This window comes from Pimephales promelas, chromosome 14, assembly GCF_988280905.1.
Source record: "Pimephales promelas chromosome 14, fPimPro1.hap1.1, whole genome shotgun sequence".
Taxonomy (NCBI): Eukaryota; Metazoa; Chordata; class Actinopteri; order Cypriniformes; family Leuciscidae; genus Pimephales; species Pimephales promelas.
In genome coordinates this window covers 12,575,912-12,601,063 of record NC_142782.1, presented here as the reverse complement: position 1 = coordinate 12,601,063, position 25,152 = coordinate 12,575,912, and the positions used below count along the sequence as shown (strand labels likewise).

Below are 25,152 nucleotides of genomic sequence, written 5' to 3'. Positions count from 1 at the left end.
ATCTGCAGGTGTGTTTTTATCCAATCTGCATTTAAAAGTACAGGGCCATCATGTTAATATGAGCTGCTGAAAAAACTCTTTGTCTCCAAAAGTTCCCTGTTTTCAGCTCATTCATTATGGTGATGTCTGAGATCTTCTGTAAATTTGCACATTAACTCATTGCACATTGAGTTATCAGGATAATCACCTTTCACTTCAGTTCTTGTCTTTGCTTTCACTTCCATTGGGTCTGAAAACATTAAAACATTAAGTTGTTAGAATGGAGGATAAATGTGAATTTTCAAGTGAACCCAGATTTAATAACAGGTGAGATCTGTCTATCAAATATTTTATTTTTGAAGTACCAACGCTTAGTTTTGTCATTCTCTTGTTAATAGTCAAAATGTGAACAACAACTGTTGTACAAGATTATGATGAAGTGCATTATAGACCATTTCACAAGATGTAAACAACACTGGTCCAGAAGCACTTCCTGTTTCAGTTTTTTAACACTACATAAAAGATAAACAGAACATTTAAAACTGAATAAAAAATTTAAACAAACATCTTTAAGATGTTTTCTTTACATGTGAAATAAAGAAAATAGTTACAAACTGAAACAGGAAGTGCTTCTGGATCCGTGTTGTTTACATCTTGTGAAATGGTCTATATTTATAAGTGCATCATTTGCTTATTTTTTCACAGCTCTTATGATTGGCATCAAACAATATATTTCGAACTAACTGAAAAAAACGTGTTTTTTACGTTAAAAATGATGTTTTGTGTAAAAGGTAAGTATAGAATTACACAAGATAGGCTAAATGTTTTGTCTTTGAACTTTCATTATACAAATCAAATTACACACCAATAAAATTTAAATTTAAGTCGTAATGTAAATTAGTGATGTAGATGAGTGATGTAAATTACCACAACGCTTGTTTAGCAGATTAATGCTGCGTTCCAGGCAGGTTTTTGAGCACGTAAATCATGACTTCAAACCACGACGACTTTGTAGCATTCCAGCTCATTCACGCCAAACTACCAAGATGTAAACAAACCAGCATGGCGGACCTTACGGGGTCACGCGCATTTGTAATAATTTCTAACGCCAAAGGTACTTACTCCTTGTTTATTTGTGGGAAACTGAGGAGGAAACAATAGCGCATGAGGCAAGATAAGCTGTTATACCTTTTATTTTACTTTATTTTTATATTTGGAAATGTATTTGGTATTAATTTATCCTTGCACTCAATGGACTGAAAACTAGTTAATTTATATTGTCCTAAAGTGTATTCTCACTGTGTACCGCCTGCAGAAACACCCGTAGGGGCTGTCATACACTGGGGACCGCTGGCTGGACCCCACAATGTAGGTGATTTCAGGTTTTACTATACTTGTGGGGACATGGGACCACACAATGTAATTTTAAACATGAACACACACACACACACACACAGTATGTGGGTGCCATCTTTTGGACATTCATCATATTGACTTGGTTTCCATTTCTTGTCCTCGAAGAGAGCTCTAATCTGTTTATTTTTCAGTTACACATTCTACATTGATTAAAAAAGAAAAATCAAATGTGTTTTTATTTATATACAGAAATAAATTATTTTATAATTCAGCTGAGAATAAAGTTAGTGTTTGTTCAGATTTTAAGAAAAACAAATATATAGTGTGAAATATAGCTCATTAATTTTAAATTCATTCAGGTTCAATTACCAAAAATACAATCTCACTGTAATGTACTTTAAAGCCAACAATACATTTACAGTTTTTGCCCGTTGCTTTAACACTATAGACCCATGCTTAGACTAAAGTAACACAACTTGAAGCTTTTGTTAACATACCTCAAACACATGTACCCATACCTTAAACAAAACCGCTGCTTTGCACTCTAGTTGCAATTCTGCAACACACCTACTCCTTTATGCAACACACTTGGTCCTGCATACTACACTCTATTTCATACATAAGACACTTTGTTCAAAAATGAAATCTCAGGGTGCCATTTGGAAAACACATGTATCCAAAATACAAAACACATTGGGTTATTGACCATTAAGATGACATGTGGTTACTTCCATCTGTGCCATGCATATCAGTTTGGCAAACTAGTGCTTTGGGAACTGTCAAGCTCTGTATGAACCAGTGCATTTCAGCTGTAATTGAACTGGCTTTGAGGCAACATTATACTGAGAATGAGATTCATTTAAGCCATCATTCAGAATGAAATCAGATGTGTTTTATTTCAGACATGATGTTATGTTGACTAGTTATTTAAAATGTCACAGCAACATGTGGCTGTACTGAGGAGATCGGTCATCAGTTATTTCTTCTTGCCTGGTTTGGGAGCTTTATCGAGACCTTGTACATATTTCCGAGGGATCTGATAACGATCTGTAATAAAAGAGAAAAATTGCACTCACACAAGCCAAATATTGCAAGTACAGATATAAGCTGTTATATTACACTGTACTACACTGTACCTAGCAGCAGTTTGCCAACATGTTGGACCTGGTTTCCCTGGATCTGCACCAGGACTTTGTTTTTGGCCCCAGGGGAATCCAGGAGGACACAGCTGGCCTGAACCTGATGTTGCAGAGAGTCTGCTACCACAGCTGGGTCTAAACCAAACGCCTCCAGATTCTTAATTACTGTAACCTTAATAAATGGGAGAATGAATGACACAACTGTATTTGACATTAGACACAAAATACTGTCCGAGTTGTCCAAAAGTACGGACTTCGGTACTGAAATTGTCAGTACTCTGCGCCGCTGAGCGCAAAAGTAAACACCGATTGACCATTGTGTTCATGCACTCATCGCATAATAATGTCTGAGATTGGCTACAATGATCAACACACGGGAGCGTTTTATAGCACACGGAAGTGTTTAAAAGGTCCGATAGACACCTGCTTTCAAACGCTCCCATCTGTATCTGTGCAAGCGCTCAGTGAAGAATGCCATTGATGTATATTTACAACATGTTTTTGAAGCACTGATCATTGTAGACAATCACAGACATATCTAATGAGTACAATGGGCAGTCAGGGGTGTTTTACGGTTTAATAAAAAGGGCTGTTTCCAGTAGCCACAAAATGTTTTTTTCACATTAAAAAAGTGTGACAGTCTCTTAAGTACAAAAAGTAGGACTGTCAATAGATTACAATTTCAAAAATGTGATTAATAGCACCCTTTTTCAAGATTAATTGCACACTTATGACATGAAGCAGAAACCCTTTATCTTGTTTAACACATTCATTTTGTCATCATGCTATATCCAGCAAAGTAAACGACTGAAGTCTGATTCTCACAAAAATATATTTTTCTGTAGCTTTTTTTAAAGATATATTAAGGTGTCATTCCAAAAAAGGACACTTGGAGACACCAAATGATACGTGGAGTCCATATATAATTCATAAAGTTATGCATGCACACTTGAAAGTGCCATTTTGGACTGATTGTTTGAATGAATTAGCTTATTGGATCATTGGACTGAAAATGTCGCATAGTTTAGCAGCCTGAAATGATTTGATTGCAAAACAAAGAAGCAAAAGTGTTAGAATATAAATTTTCAACTATCAGGGTTATAGGTGCTTGTGCCATTGTGGATGTTCAGTGATAAACTCCCGACTTAAGACCATCTAACTGCGTGACGTAAATTACAATAATGAAACAATTTCACATGCTTGAGAAATGTATTTGCATAAAATGATTTTAACACGTTAAGAAATTTAAACTAATCGCATACATTAGCGTTGAAAGTCCTCATAAAACGCCATTCAGATTTAACAAGATAAAACAACATATACACTATCAAACACAAACAAACAAAAAAAAAAGAAAGAAAATAAAATTAATACTTTTGTTACTTCTAAAACTGCACATGTGGTCACACTGATAGGACACTTCGGAAAACTGACTTCAAATATCTAAAAACACCTCGAGTTGGTTGAACTGGCTGAGAAAAGTTAGTTCTGAAAAAAAAACATGCCCAGAATTTGTTTGCAGATAATTTGAGATACAATATTATGTTGTTTTATAGATCATAAAAGCATCCAAATAGTTTTGGGGCCACTATTTATAGCCAAGTTCTTATAATGGCTTCATACCTTCTTGTTGGAACCCCTGGAGGCTACAGTAATGTCTATGGACTCCATCTGTCCTTTCTTAACCACAGGAGGCTGACCTGGAAACAGCACCTCATGGCATGCCTGCATTCTTATGAGAGTCCTGCAGGATTCATATGGTCATTCATCGAACTTTGGCAATTCACATATTGCATTACAAAACGTTTTCAGCAGCCTTAAACTCACAGGAATGTTGTTTGCAAACAGTGTTGTGCAAGTTACTTCCAAACTGTAATACATTAGGTATTACTTGTTACTGTTATTTAAAAGTAATTCATTACCTTACAATATTACTGTCTCAGAATTGTAATGCGTTACATTACTCATGTATTACTTTTGAGTTACTTTCACCAAAATAACTAAGTAGTACTTAACTTTTGGGCTGTAACGATATGCAATATGAAACCGAAATCGCGATTCGCCGCACGACTCAGATCCACGAACGAACCTACAGAATCGCGACACACCTCTTCCAACTCCCAGCGTTATTCTCCTTACCGTCCAGATCCAATGCTGCCTTATCTTTAAATTAGGCTATTAGTATTATTTGAAGTTAACATTATAAAATACGTAGACCTACACCACAAAACTAGTTGAGGATAAATTATTTAAAATTGGGGAAGTCCCGCATTATGGACATGACATTTGCAGTCAAAACTTGAAATAAAAATTCTCAGAAAATTCATGTCTTGAAACATATATAGGCTACTTCCTTAAAGGACTCCAGACATTAGACAAATATCAGTTTATGTTTTATTTTTAATATTAGGGAAAAGACACACATTCATGCGTGACAAAAAAATAGGAGGCAAAATATATTTTTTGTAATTCTGTTAATTACACTGCACAAATCGGACGAGGAAGGGTTGGCTCTCCAAGTCTCCATAGAACTTAAAATATTCATTTTATTTTAGTTTTCGTGTTCGCATTCATGAGGAAAAAACAATGTTACAGACGCGACTGCTCTGAACTGGCACTAAAAGACTGCTTTAAAACTTTCACATAGTCTGTTGCCTTTAAGAAGTAAAAGCAGACAATACACTGTAATACAAGCCTCACTGAACATGTAACGAGTAAAATATTACTGAAAATTGATTAGTAATGCCTTACACTACTGCGTTACAGCAAAAAGTAATATGTTACAGTAATGTATTACTTTTGTAATGCGTTACTCCCAACACTGTTTGCAAATCACCTTTCTGAATGTGCATGTTAGCACGCTGTACTGCTAATGTGGCTAAAGTTACCACTTTAGTTTTACGAAGTTATTTCTGACTGTATACACAGAAACCAGAGCTATTAAGTTTTATTTTTTACAGATGGTAAGCATTTTCGGGATAAAAAAACCCTCCCAACTACCATTAACATATGGTTTAGCAAGGAAGGAACTACAGGGATCAACATTAATGCTTATCCAGTACAAGTGTATTTTATGAAGGGCAAGTTTCCATCACTGGAACTTCCAGAACACACACAAGATGTATTGTCATATAGAAACAGCGCTTCACAGCAAGTACACATCACATATCCATCATTTGAAATGTCCATGGTTAACTATTTATAGTGCCTGCCTGATGAAAAATTAAGCTTTAAAAACATGAATATTTCCATCATTATGTTGATAAGAAAATGATGTGATTCTTGAGAAAAGCATTTTTACCTGCTAAAGAGGTCATCCCATTTCAGTGTCTCCACTTCATGGTACTCCGACTTCTCCAGCAAACAGTCACAAAGTGTTGGGTTGATGTTAACATAACTGATGAACGAGAAGAGAGGAAGTCAATTTAATCCAAACCTTGTGAAATCTGCACTGGTACAGTACTTGAACCGTGCAGTAGTTTGCATAGTTCCATAGAGATTACTGTTCAAAGGTTTGGGGTGAGTAAGATTACACGTATTTTTTACACAGTATTTTTGATCAAATAAATGCAGCCTTGGTGAGCATAACTGTGCATTCACACCGTCGTCGCCGAGAGCATCAAAGTAAGTCACTGATTTCCAATGTCGAGCTCGGCGAGGGCAGCGCGTCTGGGACGATGTGGGTGTCGAGGAGAGTTGAAGTCAGCCCAACTTTATTGTAATTAGTAATGACGTGGTTGGGCGGCAACCAATCGGAATGTTTTCCCCACAGAGAACGCAGTCCTGTAAACTTTGGTTCCAAACACATTAGTTCCCCATGCAAAATTGAGGAGATGTGGATCATGTGAATTTGATAAGATGGCGAGCAACACTATTTATAGGCAACATTTTCATGCTAGAATGCTTGTTTTTTTGTAAATTAGACTAGCACTTAACATTGAACACAAAATCCACACCACACAAATGGCTTTTAATTGGTTCATTTCGCTAGCAAACATGTCACTATAATAACAAGTATAAAAAGTTCTTTCCATCAATCAACATGCTTGTTCATTTTGCAGCCCCTTTAAATAAAGTAAACAAAAACAAGCATTCGATGTAGCATCCACAAATTTTTCTACAGCAATGTTGGCAGGGCGGTGAGAGCAAACTTTGATGCTCTTGTTGGCGGCGGTGTGAACGCACAGTAATGGACTCCTGTTGAAAAAAAAAAAACACAACAACAGCAACTTATGAACAGTAGTGTACATTAGACTTAGAAGAAAAAGTACATAAGCTCACTTTTTGTTGGTTTCATGGATAAGTTCATTTTTCTTTACATAATCCGTAATGATGTTTCTTACTTCACTCGCCTTTAGAGGCGTCCCCTTTCTGAAACAAAAAAAGTCGCATGCTCAAAACCTCAACACCCCCTCTAACACACTTATAAATATACATTTTTTTTTCTCCACTCGTTAACCTTTTCCTGCCATCCTGAAAAAGAGGCTCCAGGCGTGCAGTGACCCCATAGAGTTGTGTGATTTCAGGGGGCTGGTATGGGACCTCACAAGCCCCGCCCACCTCCACAGACTCTTTCTCCGGCCCACAGTCCTTTGGTGTCCTGAAAGAACACAACCTAAAAAAAGTAGAGCAAGTTGTTCAAGAGAACAGCCACTTCCCTCAAAACCAAGAACACTTGCTGGCTAACAAACAAAACATAAACAAATATTTCATATGACTTTAAAATAATTTTTATGTTTATGAAGAAGATATTAATAGTAAATGGTTTGACTGCATACTCAGGGTTCTTCCAGTCAACTTCCACAATGCTCTCCACACCTTTACTCAGCTCCTTCACCTGAACCAGACTGTGATCTCTCTGCATGCACAATAGAAACTTAGACAGCTGGAAAAGAAGAGAGAAAAGTTGTGATCTACTAAAGCAAAGATATTGCTACACTGATGAATCTACAAAAACCTCCCAATCTGTGAATGGTGTACCTTTTTGTAACTTGATTTCTTGATATCTAGTTGCTTTCCTCTAGGACTATGGGGAAAAAAATAAAAAAAATAAAATATAAATCACATTTCAAACTTGACCAAGCTACAATAACAAACACAATGTAGGATAATTTGTCAGACACACCCCAAACAATGACCAAATTAAATCAGAAATGTAGATTTTTTTTAGCCTTAAAATAAAATAATATAAATCACACAAATTTAAAAAAAAAATGTTATACAAATATAAATGTTTCAAGTAATTTTTAAAAATGATATTGTAAAAAAATCTTACAATTTAATACACTCAGTTCTATTTTAATGTATTTTGCCATTAAGTAAAAGGTTAGGAAATAAATGTAAAACGTCAGAGGATTGACAACAGAGGCTAAATTACCAGCAGGGCACCATGTGCTTGCTCAGGAAGGTGCTGGTCAGTAGTGGGAGGTCAGACTTTTTGACTTTAGTCTTGAGTGCATGGAGAAAACATTGCAGCAATAACTCATCCATCTGCTCTGTAACAAAATGGACATGAACGTCAAGATACAATCAACACATACAAAATGGATACATGACAAGAAGTCAAAGACATTTCACCCTGTGGAGATCTAGAATCCTCCTCTTCTCCATCAGTGTCTTCTCCCTCTTTATCCTCATCCAGTTGTTCTTCCCTCAACACCTCGTGCTCATCCAGCCTCAGCTCCTGCATGCTCTGACAGGATGTTTCCACTGCAGCTGGTTTAGAGCTGTCCGTCCCCTCTTTCTCCTCGCATTCCTCTCCATCTGTTTCTCCCTCCTCCGGTGCTGGACAGTTTGTGACCGGTATAACCGGAGGATGCGTCTTATCACCAAATGCCCTAGAGAATTTGAGTAAGATGTCTGTAGAAAGTTAATCTGATGCATAATTGATGTTATATCAATTAAAAATGTAAACTATATTATCGCTCATTGATTAGGGCTGGGTTGAAAATATCGTTTTTCTTTCAATTTTGAATGATGCGCATTTTGATCTATGCTGTTTTCAGTTGATGCATGAACAAAACTTCACCAACCATTATTTGTAACCTCCCATTCAATAAATGTTTTGTGCTTTGTTACTTTTAATATAAAACAAAGGTTACACTTTTTTTTGAAGGTCCACTTTAGACTACTAACTATAAGCACCTTTGCAACTACATGTCAACTAACTGTGATTAAAGTATTAATAGACTGGGTTACTTGCTCAAATAAGTACAGAGTAATATTAATTATGAACTTACTATAGAGTTACGGTTAGTTACTTGTACTTATGCAAAGAATAAAAGTGCAAGTAGTAAAGTGTAACTACACCCTCATATAATAAAGTGTTACCGTAGATTGCGGAGCACTAAGAGAGTAGGGTTAGGTGTTAGGGTTTGGGTTAAAAGAATAAGTTGACAAGCACTTAGTCACTTATAGTCAGTAGAATGTCTATTTGGAAGCATCACAAAATTTTACCGAAACAAAGTCTTATCAGCCTTCTTTTTTTTTCTTTTTTTTTTCATTTTAATTATGAATGAGCATCAGAAGGTATGTTGAAAGATAAAGTACAACTTACTGAAAAAAATATCATGTAATGTACCTGATATATAGTGAAATGAATCAATAGCGAATCGAGAACGGAACTGAAACGAAAGCTTGTAAATCAAAATCAAATTGTAAAACATGGATACATAAAACAAATATTAAAATTTGGATGTATATCCTACTTTACACACATACATACAGTATACTCACATAAAGCAATATAAAGCAAACATCGGCAGTGTGATTGTTTATATCATTGCAAAATATAAACTATACTATCACAGTTGTATCTACATACATACAGTATACTTACATAAAACAATAAAAAATAGTAAATCTCAGCTGCCTGCCTTTTTATTTTATTGAAAAATGTAAAATATATTATTAGGGAAACACTGAAATGAAAATTCCTGGGCTGGAACTGAAACTACTAGATGCTCTTGGGTGAAAACCTAAACCGAAAAACCAAAATGCTTTTAAAAATGATTTATTTCTTAATTTAAATTAGCTTATTTTTGTAGAACTGCATTATTATCAGGCTGTTTTTATGAAATTCGATCATTTTAATGATTCTGAATTAAAAAAAATACAAGACAAATTTTATATATACACTCACCTAAAGGATTATTAGGAACATCTGTTCAATTTCTCATTAATGCAATTATCTAATCAACCAATCACATGGCTATTGCTTCAATGCATTTAGGGGTGTGGTCCTGGTCAAGATCTGTGGTCCAATCTCCTGAACTCCAAACTGAATGTCAGAATGGGAAAGAGGTGATTTAAGCCATTTTGAGCGTGGAATGGTTGTTGGTGCCAGACGGGCCATTTCACATATAAGTATTTCACAATCTGCTCAGTTACTGGGATTTTCACGCGTAGCCATTTCTAGGGTTTAAAAAGAATGGTGTGAAAAGGGAAAAACATCCAATATACGGCAGTCCTGTGGGCGAAAATGCCTTGTTGATGCTAGAGGTCAGAAGAGAATGGGCCGACCGATTCAAGCTGATAGAAGAGCAACTTTGACTTAAATAACCACTCGATACAACCGAGGTATGCAGCAAAGCATTTGTGAAGCCACAACACACACAACCTTGAGGCGGATGGGCTACAACAGCAGAAGACCCCACCGGGTACCACTCATCTCCACTACAAATAGGAAAAGGAGGCTACAATTTGCAAGAGCTCACCAAAATTGGACAGTTGAAGACTGGAAAAATGTTGCCTGGTCTGATGAGTCTCGATTTCTGTTGAGACATTCAGATGGTAGAGTCAGAATTTGGCGTAAAAAACAGAATGACAACATGGATCCATCATGCCTTGTTACCACTGTGCAGGCTGGTGGTGGTGTAATGGTGTGGGGGATGTTTTCTTGGCACACTTTAGGTCCCTTAGTGCCAACTGGGCATCGTTTAAATGCCACGGCCAACCTGAGCATGGTTTCTGACCATGTCCATCCCTTTATGGCCACCATGTACCCATCCTCTGATGGCTACTTCCAGCAAGATAATGCACAATGTCACAAAGCTCGAATCATTTCAAATTGGTTTCTTGAACATGACAATGAGTTCACTGTACTAAAATGGCCCCCACAGTCACCAGATCTCAACTCAATAGAGCATCTTAGGGATGTGGTGGAACGGGAGTTTTGTGCCCTGTATGTGCATCCCACAAAACTCCATCAACTGCAAGATGCTCTCCTAATATGGGCCAAAATTTCTAAAGAATGGTTTTAGCACCTTGTTGAATCAATGCCATGCAGAATGAAAGCAGTTCTGAAGGCGAAAGGGACAGAATAACACAATATTATTATGGTGTTCCTAATTATCCTTTAGGTGAGTGTATATAGTGTATATATATTAGGGTTGTAACGGTTCACAAAATTCACGGTTTGGTACAATATGATACAGTGGTGTCACGGTTCGGCTACTTTTTCGATACAGCCAAAATGAAAGAAATGCCAGAGAATTTTACTTGCAGACTGATCTCATGAAATGGCGCATGTATGACACACCAATTCGTATTTCCATTTTTGCCGTGCTATCAACAAGCATAATTGCTTTTCAGCGTGTTTATGAACGCCGTTGACTTAACGTTACATTACAGTATATAAATATATGACCTACCCCATCCCTAAATCTACCTGTCACTGGAGTTAATAACATTTAAGTCTTCCCCTACCATCCTAGGAAAAAAAATATCGCTCCCCAGATGTTGATCTACATTTTGCTTCGTTTCGCTCGGACATTTCGCAAAAGAAGAAACTTTTACATGCAAAAGATGACGGTTCGTTTCGGCATGGACATACACGCGGATAGCTCAAAATGCATGTAGATAACACTCCACTTGACTTGAAAGTGGTGAGTATGTTTACGCAAAGTCATGATGCCATGTTGTTCCTTGATTTAAAAATATATATATATATTTATTAAAACTAAAATCATAAAGTATGATTTTCTTTTTACTTTGAACAATGATGGAGCTATACTTGACCCATCTTCCTAGCAGCATCTAAAACAAAAAACAGCTCCTTATAAAAAATGTAAAAAAAAATAAAAAAAAATGTCATATTGTAGTAGTTATAAACAAATACAAAGAAAAGAACAAGTTTGTTTTTATATGCTTTTACTCAATTTTTAAGTTTTAGTTTTTCTCAGAAAGATGAGTGTCCACTAAATACCGCAGGGATAATTTCTAAAACTAACATTAGTCCATTCATGGCACAATGTTTCTCCTGATTTCCACCTCAGTGCTGTTTGATCTAATAGAGATCTATGATTAATAATGGAGAAATTTGAATGCTTCTCACTAGATCTCACAGCGATGTAATTACTTCAGTGGCGAATTCAAATGCTCAAATGCTTTCTTTACTGGATCTCTTAGCTCTGTGTAGAAACAGTGTCACTTGATCAAGAACGGCTCATGCTGCACTAACAATCTATCGAAACAATCAAATACACTAATTACATGCATAGATCATAGAAAGACAAAATAATGCTGTAATGCAAAGCTCACCACAGCTGGTCCAAGTATGTGTGTAAAATATTCACTCCTTTCCCCTTCATTCCACTGCTCCTCATCATAGCACTCGATACAGCTGCTGTCCCAATCGCCACTGGTGACCTTTAACACCAAAAAGCCACAAAAAACCAAACAAAAAAAAACATGTTTTCATGCATGTTACTGGTAAGTGAACATTATTTACAAGCATTTTTTATTAATTAAGGCTCCATATCTCAACATCATTCAAATTGCTATAGACGCTGCTGATGCTGATGAGTTTTGCCAAATCCAATTTATAATCGCTATATCACAAAGTTGCAAATCTTTATCCAGTTGTGGTATCTTCCACATGACTAAAAATTTTAAGTCCAACATGAATCATCTGTTATGCCCTGTTTACACCTGGTATTGAGATGCGTTTTTGTTGGATCACAAGTGGACAATGCTAAATACAGGTCTAAAACGTTTTGAGCTTGTCCACTTTCGAGTTAAAAACACATTCGACCATATTTCTTCCATAGTGTAGACGCTCATGTGGTCGAATGTGTTCAAACAGCCAAAAAAGACGCCTGCTCTCCGCCTACTGACCTAAAGCATAAACACCATGGGAAGCCAGAAGGATTTAAACTTTGAACTCAGCGTCCAGCATGGTCTTACAGCTATAAGAGCAGTAACAAAAGCTAAAGCTCTCTGTATTTTTGGTATGCAAGTCTCTGGGCGCGTTCATGTATAAATTGAGTGAACTTATTTTGTCCATTAGATTGAAAGATCTGAGAAAAACACAAAAGATGTTTGTGATGATACACAGGGCAACTTTTTGAGCAATGTTGCTGGGCATTTTCCCATTGAAAATGGGCAATACATTTCTATCTGTATACTTTAGATCAGTCGTGGGTCCTGTATCTCACCAGGTTGCCTGTTGACGGCAGCATTGCCCAACAACATTGCTCAAAAAGTTGCCCTGTGTATCATTACCTTAAGAGTGAAATGTGGTGGGCAAAGGCACCGCTACCTGTTTGTCACTAGAGTGACCGCACAGCAATCGCCTTGATCTACCTCAGGAAGGCCACTAGCGGATACCACTACACCAGGCAACATGAGATCTGCAGGAGAGAAATTAGTCAGCTGTGTTCTCTGGGATACACAGATGCAAACTAGAAAACAGGTGCTGACCTGCTCCACCAGATAACTTCTGCAGAACTGGCGGCCACGTGGTGAATGCTGGTACCATGGTGGGACATCTCCACAGCGTGTACACTGAGAACAACAGGCTAAAATGAGCAGACACTTCATCAGCATTCTCAACAAAGACTGATGGTGACCTGCAGACTCACCTGTTGGGAACACCTGTTTCTCCAGCTGAAAGAATATGGGATTTTTATGGAGGACGTACACAGTGACTGCATCTCCTTTATGTGCGTAAATCTTCACAATATTCAGCTCTTCTTTATTTGGGATGAGCTCATTTAATTCCTCCACTGACAGAGAAGGGAAAGCAGCAGCAATATCTGCTCTCAGCTTCCTCCTGTATGGGCAGAAAAGACCACAATGATAAGGCATACAAAAATAAAAAAAATGCAGTGAGTTAAAAAAGATTCTAACATTCTGAATAATCAGAGCGAAGTGCATTTAACATCTTGAAATTTACATAATTGTCTAAAAGCATGTGAGAAATACTGCTTATAATTGTTATAAAAAAACTTTCAATATTGTAGGTATGTGGACATTTCAAAAAATAGCGGCCGCCATTGTGTTCCAAATCTCTGTGCCGGATTTTCCCTTATCACTCTGAGCGGGTCTCCTAAAATGCGCTGTTTTCATTGACTTGCTGTGGGAATCCTTGATTATTTTTAGCCAATCACATCGTTAGCGTTTTCGACTGCACATTTGTTTTACATTTTTTCTAGTCAGGCTGCATTTTCCTCCTGAAAGACGATTTCAAACAATACGGAAGAATTCAACTGTCAAGAAATTATTTTTACCCACTTTGGACACTTTCCAGAGGAAGGTAGACATGAAGAACATATGTTTGTGGTGTGCTGTACAAAATTTCGTGGCCATTTAAACTCCCCCTCTTTTTTTTTGACTACTGCCACTGAACGTTACCTGCAGAAAAGCTGTCAAAATGCAGCGCGTCGTGTAGGCTACACTCAACATTTGTGTGGTCTCCTCCACTTTCTTTCCTCCACCAGCATTAGTATTGTTAACTCTATATTCTTACACAACTGGAAATAGCATGAATCAACCAAAATCCATCTTTTAAATTAAGGATATATAATTTTCCTTGAATTGTTGTTTTCCATTCAATTATTTGTATTTTCAACAACTGCTCGTCAGAAAAATACTATAAAAGATAGGCCAAATCAGTCTTTACGTGTGTTAAAATCAAGTATTGATCCAAATAACTACATGAAACCCACGTTAGATCTAAATAACTATATGAAACCCATCTCCACAGAAAATTTCATTAAGATATCTTGAATATTGAGAAAGTTATGAGCATTTTTTGTGAAAAAACAACTTGTTTTCGGTCACACTAAATTATATTGTTTTCACCTTAGAAATGAGACAAAAATAGGCGCTGATTACTGAACTATAAAATGTTGTAACTTTCTTCATACTTGACATATTTACCTTTTTTTTTTTTTTTTTGTAAAGGGGGTACCCAGGTCTTTCCACATATGCTATCCATTTGTCTATTTGTTGAGTTTTAATTTTTTGTCCACATACCTAAATATTGCTATGTATTAACAGATATTTCAAAAGGAAAAACATTCACAGGGGTTTACTAAGATATTATGATGTAAAGAAAGTAAACAAGGCAGTACAACAATTATAATAATAGGGTATGAAAAAATAACTGAGAAACATAATATCTCAGTAAGGCACTTTATGTAAAGATACAATATATATATATATATATATATATATATATATATATATATACACATATATACACACACACACACACACACACACACACACACACACAATATACAGTTATAACAACCATGATACATCAGCCAGCCACACATTGTTCAATATTAAATCTGACATTGATTCCTAAAAAGCATTAAAAGAGTTCAATGAAATTGAATTTGTCTACACAGTTGATGACATATTTACTAATCAAAAGTAGTTCTTTTAACTTATCTTTAAAAATGTAACGTTAACTGTTTGTATAACTTACCTGTCAGATCCCTTGATAACGGTGTTTGATTTCACACGAAACGCTTTTGCAAACATCTCGGTATTCTAAAAAAGTATTTGCAAGAAGCCCCTTAAAATCACCTAACGATCAACACTTCTCTATTTCATTTCATAAAAGCGATATTATTAGACTAATCATCTGCTGTGCTCTGAGAGCAGCATGCGCGTGCAGCGCTGAAACATGTCCGACTGGAAACTATCGATGTACGTTAAAGTGGCCTCCAGACCAGTGACTTCTGAAGTAAAATCGTTCAAGCTCATTCATCAATCACTCAACTGATTGTTGGTATATTTTTGAAGGAAAATACAGAGGAAATGTGATTTGTAAATTTTGATTATCTTTTTTTTTGTAAAAAAATAAAATAAATAAAAATAAAATAAAAATAATAATCACCATAACTTTTTCATAACCCGTAACGTTAACATAAGACGTTAAATTGCGAGTTATCTCTCTTTTTTAACTTTTCTAATATTTAATTCTGAGGAGAAAATTCAGAATCGCTGGAAATAAGCCACTAATATGAGAGAACAAAAAGTCATTTAACTCTGATAAAAAATTACATTTATTTATTTATTGTTTGTTAGATGATTTAGAGACGTCTTTGTCTGTTATACTCCTTCCATTCAGTTAAAGATATTCAAACCAGCACTGTTAATTGGATCCTTTTAAAATCCTTTAAGCTGCTAAGTCTTCTCTGCTGCACGGACAGACAAGGTCTACTCTACCCACTATGTGTAATACAGAAAATAAAAATGTGCTTTCCAGTGAGCTGCAAGAGGGTCAACATCGTATTGGCACTGTGCCTTCACTGAAATCCACACTGAAGATAAAGAAGAAAGTAATAACTGAGGAGTATAAGCTTGCAGGACAAGTGCTCGGGATAGGCATCAATGGCAAGGTCTGGGAAATTTTCCAGAAGAAAAACGGCAAACACTATGCCTTAAAGGTAGCTATCTATTTTGTTCATGTACACACACACATATTTGACAGCTTCATAACTAATACATAAAGCAAATGAGACAATAATGTTTCTTCAGTTTAATGTTTGTTAAACTCTTGGATGTTAGCCTACTGTATATGATTGATAAGGCCTTATTCACAGTTCATTAAATTAATATCTCTCCTGCTTTTCTCATACTGTACATGGTCCTAAGTCAGTAAATATTGAAGTGTTTAATAGCAATATTTCTACAAGGCTTTTGGTAAAAGGGATTTGGTATTCCTAAAAAATAAAATAAATAAAAACATTTTCACAATATAAAAACTATGTACCTCAGATATCTTATTGGGTATTCAAGAAACTTGGAATGTTTCAGGTGCCTCAAAATATTTTCCATTAGTTACTGGAGGAGCAATTAACAAGCCGTCTTTCCAGTTCTCCCAAACGCATGGGATCAATTAAGCTCGACTTGTAAGTTCCTCAGAAAAATGCCAAGACATTCACTGCCAGTGTGGCAATTTGAGGAACCATATAGGATCAATTATCTTTTTATTTTTTTAACCAGATGAAAACTTTCATAAAGTTTAAAACTTTCTAAAGCTGCAACACATTCTTGCTATCTTTTGAACTCTTGGCATGAAAGCAAACTAAAGTTTTTACCCTTCTTTCATGATTTTTCATGTTCACAATTTCAAAATAAAGGTCTAGACACACCTTTGGAGTATGAACATATTCTTGTTGCAAATTGATTACGGGTTCCATGTAATTTATTTTGAAAACCAGTGGGCCCGTGACACTTAAGAGGTTTTAAAAGAACCATAATTTTCTTTGTGATCAAAACACTTTCCTCAAAACACATCTCAATTCTAGGAGTAAGCAGGGCATTTATACAGGGCAATTCATACAGATGGAACATATTGAGAGAATAAAGAATCATTTATATGGGCTGAGTAACATTTATTGCTGAGAGTATAAGTTTATACAGACAGAATTCTACTGACTCTCTGAGGTTGAGATATCAGGACAAACTGCAGGCCCTCCAATTTACCTACAGTAAAAGTGGGTCAAGGATGCTCCAATACATTCATTGGAGGCAAATGAGCAAAAACAATTCCATTAGTAATTTAGACTGTGGAGACTGCTGTTCTTGATGCTCTTCGCTCACTTTCAGATATTGCGGGACACCCCTAAGGCTCGACAGGAAGTGGAGCTTCACTGCAGGGCATCAAGCTGCCCTCATATTGTTGGAACTGAAGATGTCTTTGAGAATTACTACCAAGGCAAAAAGTGTTTGCTTCTCGTCATGGAGTGGTAGGGCTTGTTAACACGTGTATTAAATCAAATTGTAAATAGTGTATTGCTATTATAACAAGCCATATGAAATTGCCTTCAGAAAGTATTTTTTTTCAAAGAGATTTTAAGATTTCTTTTGTTTTTCTTCTCTCAAAAAAGGACATTAGTGTGACTGTAATATTGTTTTTAATTTGAATTTTCCATTTCTAATACAAGTCTATAACATAAGAAGTCATAATTAACAGTTATATCAAACTGTTATAAAACCAAAATACTATTTATAATAAACCAGGTTAAAGTATTCTAAGAAAGTATTTTCTTTCAAAGAGCCTCATATTTGTTTTTGCAAACAATTTGCAAAAAAAAAAAAAAAAAAAAAAAAAAACTGGATATATATCATTAGACATTCATTATTATTGTCACTATGAGATATTTTATTTCATTTTTTAGTCTGATGTATATAATGTTTTAGGTCTACAAAAAAAAGTAAGAATTATGAATCATACTGCATCCCATGTGCTACTTAAACAGTATGGAGGGTGGAGAACTCTTTCGCCACATTCAGGAACGTGGTGATCAAGCTTTCACTGAAAGAGGTACAGATCAAACACAAATGCACATTCAACTAAACACATCCCAGATATTAATTTTCTTTTTTTTTTCTTCCCCCCCCCTTTCACTCCACACAATGAGTAGAAGCCTCAGAAATAATGAGAAGCATAGGGGAAGCTGTTGAGTTTCTGCATGGTATTAGCATTGCTCATAGAGACCTAAAGGTGAGCTATTAGCCATTATTATGCATCAGTAGACTGCATTATATTATATTATACATTACTGTTCAAAAGTTATTTCAGTTTTTTCTTCAAAAAGTTCAAGACGGGTTTTATATCTGGTTTAGCAAAGTTTTTCTTTGAATTTAAAACCAAACCTCTTTGATAAATGAGAGAAAGACGATACATACACATTGCTGAATTGCTAGTGTTTAAACTCTGGCTGAAGTTCACCATCTTGAAGTATAATATTGAGGTACTACGTATAATTTTATTATACCCACTTTGTAAAATTGCCTGTGAACATTTGGCCTATTTGGCCCTTTAACACATAGGAAGTTATGTGAAGTAATAGTTGTTGGATCCTGCAGTGGATTCAAATTGAAAATGTAATCAGCTAGATTTCTTTGTCGTTAATTGAACATGGCAATTTAATCACTGCAATAAACCTTGCAAATAATGTAACTGTAAAGAACAGACATTCTGCAATTGTATACTTGCTCACTGCTGTAAGCCAAGAAACACAACATGATCATTTTAAAGTGTAACAGTATTTGAGACCATTTTAAAAACCCTCCTGAAGATCTCCCCATTTATTACTTGTTGAGTTATATAGTGTTAAATTATCAAAGAAGAAATTAGAAATTATGTGAGAAATTAGTTTCTTGGTTTTAGAACCTAATATAGGCTACATATGAAGAGTTCAGATGCAAAAGCCTCTAAATGCCATTTGAAATTTTCTTCTAAAATGACCATTTTTATCAAGCTTGTATACTTAAGTTCAGTAATTTCACTTAAATGACAATTAATAGGTAATCTTCATTGCCATTTAAGTGAAATTACTGAACTTAAATATAAGCTTGATAAAAATGATCATTTTAGAAGAAAAATTCAAATGGCACTTAGAGGCTTTTGCATCTGAACTCTTCATATATTAAAAGTTAACGAACGATGTAGGGCTTACAGTTACAACACACATCATAAAGCTAAATTCCCACACCTATAAACAAATATGTTTTTATATTTCATTTTCAATCATCTCCTAATTGGCAGCCAGAGAATTTACTATACACATCAAAACTGCCAGATGCCCAGCTCAAGCTTACAGACTTCGGATTCGCCAAAGAGACCACGTCCAACAACTGCTTGAACACCCCGTGCTATACACCTTATTATGTGGGTAAGCAGACAAGTCCGTTTTGAGTTTCATTTGGTATCATTATACAATGAAATTAAAGCGAATCTTTCTCTTTCAGCCCCAGAGGTGCTTGGTCCAGAGAAATATGATAAGTCATGTGACATGTGGTCATTGGGAGTCATCATGTACATCCTGTGAGTGGTAACATTCTGATGGCTATATCACATCTGTTCTATTATGACAACCATCTGAAGGTTTTAGCATGGTAATGGATATGACAATGTTAATGTATTTGGTATTGGTTGAATAGATCTGGGGTGCGTTTCCCGAAAGCATCATTAGCCAACTATGGTAGAAAGTTCCGTCGTTATCAGCATAGTTCAACGAGCCGGTGTTTTCTGAAACCATTGTTTCATAAATTCGATCTCAAATAGTTTAATTAAATAAGCTATTACTCCACCACATATGTGACATCCTAAACCAATGTGGTTGAATACCACTTTGCGACACATGGCTTCGGTAAACAGTTGTGAATAGCTAGTTGATTTCTTCAATGATCCATGGTACTAGGTTAAGCAGCGAGTTATGTCGCTGCTGATGTTGATTATTGCTGTTGTTGTAGATTATTGCTGCTCAAGTACGGGAACTTGCTATTAATGCCAATACATATGCTGATACGCTGCTGTGAGTATGTATACTGCTGCTGCACAAATACAGTACATAAATTGCTAACCACCCATTTAAATGCTGTAAGCAGCAAGCTCATTGGCTGCAAATAAACCAATCAGCTTGTAATGCTGTGAGCGTGAACCTCATCAGTTTGCAATAAGGATCAATCAGCCTCCGCCATCTAGATTTTCATGACAGAACTAGCCATTGCTTCATACATTCTTAAAAATAAAAGTTCTTTATTGCCACCATGGTTCCATGAAGAACCTTTTATCGTCCATGGAACTTTTCCATAAAAAAAGTTGTTTATATTATAAAAATGTTTTTAACTAAAAGGTTATTTGGGGAAGGCAAATTCAAAGTTCTGTCATGAAACATGGTGCAGGCTGAGAGGTCCCTCAAATTCCTTGCAATAAGATAATTTTGTACAAGGCACAGCTGATTGGTTCCTGTTGCATTATCAGCCAATGAGTTGCAGTGCACTTTCAGCTCCACCTGTGTAGATCAGCTATGGGTCACTCATGTACACTATTGAGAATGAGAAGTTGACGTCATTTCACAGAGCCCCTCCCCTCTCCGCCATGTTGGTAGGATTCCCACGGCAAAACAGTATTGTATACGTGTGTTTTTAGCTCAGTAGTAGAGGAGTTTCTCGCAATACTGCACTGTTTTACCAACCCGGTCTCATCCCAAGACGTCATATAACTGACGTTTTGGGACGTCTTTTGACCATACGTCATATTCGCCTTTTTAGGGCCCCCTTAAACGTCGGTAGATGAGGTTATGGGATCCTAACTCTACCCCATACCTAAACCTAACCCTAAACCTAACCCGTCACCTAACTGACGTTAAAGGTAAAGCGTCAGTTGTATGACGGCCCAGGATCGCCATCTACCGACGTTTAAGGGGGCCCTAAAAAGGCGGATATTGACGTATGGTCAAAATATGTCCCAAAACGTCAGTTGTATGACTTTTTGGGATGAGACTGTGTTAGTTTTACCATGCCTGGAAGTAACTGCTGCGTTAAGAACTCCTCCAGTAACTCACACGATACATTTGGAAAACATAGGAACAATGGAATACAGTTTTTGGGGTTACCGAAATGGACACAGCAGGGAGAGTCTGACCTGACGAGGAGACACGGATTGCTGGGTTTGCTGATGCCTTTAGTATACGATTTTCACTATTTGCTGTGCCTTAACGAACATATGCAAAAGTGTTGTTTGAGTGCCTATTGGCTTGTTCATTACTTTTTTATTTCATTAAAAATAAATGTTTGAAACAACTTGGCCTATATATGGCCTAACAATATTTATTGAGAACTGAAATATATAGGCTATTTGGACAACATAAGTTTCATGGACAACATAAGTAATAATAAAATAATAATACTGTTATTAGTGCAAAAGAACAAACATATTATTGATTGTGCTTCTCCAAATACAGCTGTTTTGCACTTTGTGTGAGTTTGTTCCTGTAAGGTCCCTTTTCTTTCGCCTTAAATTTTAGCATTGCTTTACTTTCTTCCTTTTTTTCTCGTATTCTTAGATCCGTCTCTGTCCTGCCAAAATAGTAAATGCGCGAAAATTAAAGAGCTCTGGAATGTTTAGTCGCGTCTATGGGTTCTAAAGGCGTTGCCCCTGGTAACCGATAGCGTCTCCTACCATCATGGCCGACCGGCTCAGACCCCGCCCAAATCGGCATGTGACTCCTCATTCTCAATATTGTGCAGCAGCAGCATGTTTAACATTCTCACAGAAGCGTGCATGTGGATGTATTGGCAGTAGCAAGTCCTGTAATATCTCTGCAGGAGGAGCAGCAATAACAGAAACAATGTAGCAGATCTAAAGCATTTTAACATTACAGTCATATCCATTACCATGCCAAACACTCTGCGAGCTGTCATGACAGACCGTGGTTCTTTTATTTGGGATTGCTGCGAAAACCCCCTTTATTTCTTAGAGTGTGTGTGTTACTACTCTTTAATCCACAACCATTACGTATGCTCTTAGGTTGTGTGGATACCCACCATTCTACTCAAACCACGGCTTAAAACTCTCACCGGGAATGAGAAAACGGATACGGAATGGCCAGTATGAATTTCCAAACAATGAATGGTCACAGGTGTCAGAGGAAGGTAATTTTATAATACGTATTACACTGCATTTTGTACAACATCACAAACGTACACTACATTATGCGATAAGACATTTTTCTTCATTCTGCAGCAAAGCAGCTCATTTGCCAACTGCTGAAAACAGATCCTACAGAGAGAATGACCATCACAGAATTCATGAACCATTCTTGGATCAATGTGAGCATACCATTTTATTTTTAATCTGCAAAGATTTATTTCTACATTTAAAGTTTAGTAAGTAAATTTAATTTGTGCGTCTCTCTCTTTCTGTCTCTCTCTCTCTGGATCTACATGTAGAAGTCAATGAAGGTTCCTCTGACACATCTGCACACGAGTCGGGTTCTTATGGAAGAGAGTGATGTCTGGGATGAAGTCAAGGTCTGTTTTCTGTATTTAAATTTATGTTAAAAAGTTCAAACGTTTGGGAGTAGTATGAGCATCTACAAGGATGCTTTAAATTGCTTGAAATGGACAGTACAGAAATGTATAATTTTGCAATATATATATATATATATATATATATATATAATAAATGCTGTTCCTATGAATCCTGAAAAATATGTAATTTAAATTATAATGTTTCACAATACTGTTTTTACTGTATTCTACAGTATATCATACTGAAAATACTCATCATAAGAGATGAGTATATTCAATATTGAGTATATTCAAATACTCATCATAAGAGATTCTAAACATCTCTTAAATCATTGGACAATCTTACCAATCCCAAACTATTGAACTCTAAAGAGCATCAGAATCAATGATCATACTTTTCTGTAAGTAATTTTAGTAACTATTGTGTTGTGTAAATGCACAGGAAGAGATGACTAACGCCTTAGCAGCAATAAGAGTGGACTACGAACAAATAAAGATCAAATCGATCGAGGATTCGTCCAATCCTCTTCTTCTGAAGAGAAGAAAGAAAATGGCAGCTACAATGAACAAAGCATCAGGACTGTGACAAACAAATACACAAGTGGACACATGCATAGGTCTTGAACACTTACAATCTGAAAGTCACTTTATAATAATGAGGGAGAAAAAAAATGGACCCTTTAATTTATTCTCCATTTATCATTCAATGTTATAGCCTGCAGTTAAAGCCTGAATAATATCTGTGTTAATGTCTGAAGTGATGTTTGGTGTTGCAGTAGTTCTGCAACACTTCAATACATACATAATTATTTTATGTATTTTATATGTTTTATTTTATGTGTATTATATGTGTTTTCAGTCAGATTCTTTCTAAGTTTTGGCTCTTGGAAGCCTTTTTAAAGCCACACTAAGCAGCTCTGATGATTTTATGAAACAGCGACCCCTAGAGCCGCTGTGGTGTACTTGCACTGTCGTAAATAACCGTAACTCCCCTGTTACTGCACAGTCTACTGAACTACTGATGATACAAACTATATATCAAGTGTTAAACTACTTTGTAATAATACATTTTCCTATCACGTTTGCTGGCTTATAACGTTTTTACATGATTTCTGATAAATCACAAGTAAATAGCCTATAGTGTAGGACCAATGTAGAATTTCGTTTGTTTGTTTTTTATTGTAATGTAAACATTACAAAATGTCAAATGACATCAATAAAGTTAAATCGCATTATTTCATAACATTGGCCATTATGATTTAATTAGACATGATTATTACAATTTATCATAATAGTTAGCAAATTGTGCTAAATAACACTATTCACAACCTCTAGGCTTATATATGTCCTAATAATAATGTGAGATATTGACTATGTCCTCATGATAATCGCAGGAATCAACATCAACAGCGTCGAGATTTAAAGGGGGGGTTGACTGCGATTTCACTTTTTTCATTTTAAATAGTGTGTAATGTTGCTGATGGTGCATGAACAGTATCTGCAAAGTTGCAGTGCTGAAAGTTTAATGTAAGCAGAGATATCATCTTTTAAAAACCAGGAAGTGTAAACGCCTAAAAAAACGACTCGATTGGGACTACAGCTGGGTTATCGTACGTCACCAACCCATTTGCATCAACCACTCCTTTCGGAATATGCAGGAAAGGGCATGCGCATATTTCTGCAGCACGTCGAGTGAGTTGTGTGTTCACCCAGCTGACAGGTCTGTGTTTGAGCTTCCCACGGATGCTACTTCGTCAACAATGGATACAATTTATGTTTGATTATATTCCTGAAAGTGATGATCATAATCTAGCTCTCTGTGCTGCGCATTTTACGGAAGACAGCTTCCAGAATCTCCACAAATTCAACACCGGATTCAACAAGAAACTGTTACTAAAACATGAAGCAGATCCAACTTTAAAACCAGAGGCAGCAGTTGTTGGGCCACAACCTGTAAGTAGGCTAAGACTTAATCATTTTAAATGTATTTGCATGTATAATTCCAGACGTAACGTTAGCCTTGTGTTTTTTTGTTTTTTTTTTCAAATGCCAGCGCTGGCTTTATAGCCACTAGGCTACTAATTATGCTAGTATTTTAAATACTAAAAAAATAAAAAAACTTAAAAAATAGTCTCGATAAGTCAAACCACGAACGTCGTGCTGAGTGATTTGAACTCTATGAAGTTCAACAAACTTCTGAACTGTATGAACGGCGTTCGGGGATCGACTTACCGAGACTATTTTTTAAGATGGCTCCTGCCTGTATACACGAAGTGAACTGTCTTCATAAAGTATCTTCTTATTAAACGGTCTGTACACTTACAAAGTTCTCAATGCTTCGTTTTGCATGTATGGACCCTCATTATGTTACTGTGTGAGTGTGGGGCTATTTTGAACCTTGTTAGTGGTATAAACTAGCGATTACTTTTTACTTACTCAATGCCCCCATTACTAGCATTATACGCTAAACAGTTTTTAGAGATAAAACTCTTTACATTCGATTATCATGAAAACAAAACTCAGAGAACGATTGACTAGGTACCAATGTTTTATTAGACCAAAGGTTCATTGTTCGCCGGAGTTCTCCTTTAATTGACTCATAATCAACACAATT

The 25,152-nt window shown here is 36.1% G+C and overlaps 2 protein-coding genes across 2 annotated transcripts; one reads left to right on the top strand and one right to left on the bottom strand.

Annotated features, from left to right (window-relative positions):
- Nucleotides 1-2,205: 2,205 nt before the first annotated feature.
- On the bottom strand, nt 2,206-15,428 carry eif2d (eukaryotic translation initiation factor 2D). The gene is made up of 15 exons (XM_039681989.2): nt 15,193-15,428; nt 13,337-13,527; nt 13,176-13,259; nt 13,015-13,105; nt 12,015-12,122; nt 8,052-8,311; nt 7,852-7,969; nt 7,455-7,500; nt 7,253-7,359; nt 6,934-7,089; nt 6,756-6,845; nt 5,776-5,871; nt 4,098-4,218; nt 2,472-2,646; nt 2,206-2,382 (listed from the first exon to the last, which is right to left on the bottom strand). Exons 1-15 carry the CDS (start codon nt 15,246-15,248, stop codon nt 2,312-2,314), a joined length of 1,770 nt encoding a protein of 589 aa, XP_039537923.2. The 5' UTR covers nt 15,249-15,428; the 3' UTR covers nt 2,206-2,311.
- A 515-nt stretch (nt 15,429-15,943) lies between these two features.
- mapkapk2b (MAPK activated protein kinase 2b) lies at nt 15,944-23,732 on the top strand. Its single transcript, XM_089119182.1, has 10 exons — nt 15,944-16,159; nt 17,325-17,464; nt 17,978-18,042; nt 18,143-18,222; nt 19,270-19,396; nt 19,473-19,548; nt 22,036-22,160; nt 22,252-22,337; nt 22,458-22,538; nt 22,981-23,732. Exons 1-10 carry the CDS (start codon nt 15,944-15,946, stop codon nt 23,122-23,124), a joined length of 1,140 nt encoding a protein of 379 aa, XP_088975308.1. The 3' UTR covers nt 23,125-23,732.
- The last annotated feature ends 1,420 nt before the right edge of the window (nt 23,733-25,152 follow it).

Bases quoted from the DNA above. Each gene is read 5' to 3' on its own strand.
- eif2d (XM_039681989.2), bottom strand. From the start codon at position 15,248: ATGTTTGCAAAAGCGTTTCGTGTGAAATCAAACACCGTTATCAAGGGA. The intron at 7,360-7,454 runs GTACACCATTCA...CTTCTTTTCCAG, and splicing joins AGAAATCAAGTTACAAAAAG to CTGTCTAAGTTTCTATTGTG. The intron at 2,647-4,097 runs GTATGAAGCCAT...CCATTTATTAAG, and splicing joins CCAGGGGTTCCAACAAGAAG to GTTACAGTAATTAAGAATCT.
- mapkapk2b (XM_089119182.1), top strand. From the start codon at position 15,944: ATGTGTAATACAGAAAATAAAAATGTGCTTTCCAGTGAGCTGCAAGAG. The intron at 18,043-18,142 runs GTACAGATCAAA...CACAATGAGTAG, and splicing joins TCAAGCTTTCACTGAAAGAG to AAGCCTCAGAAATAATGAGA. The intron at 18,223-19,269 runs GTGAGCTATTAG...CCTAATTGGCAG, and splicing joins TTGCTCATAGAGACCTAAAG to CCAGAGAATTTACTATACAC.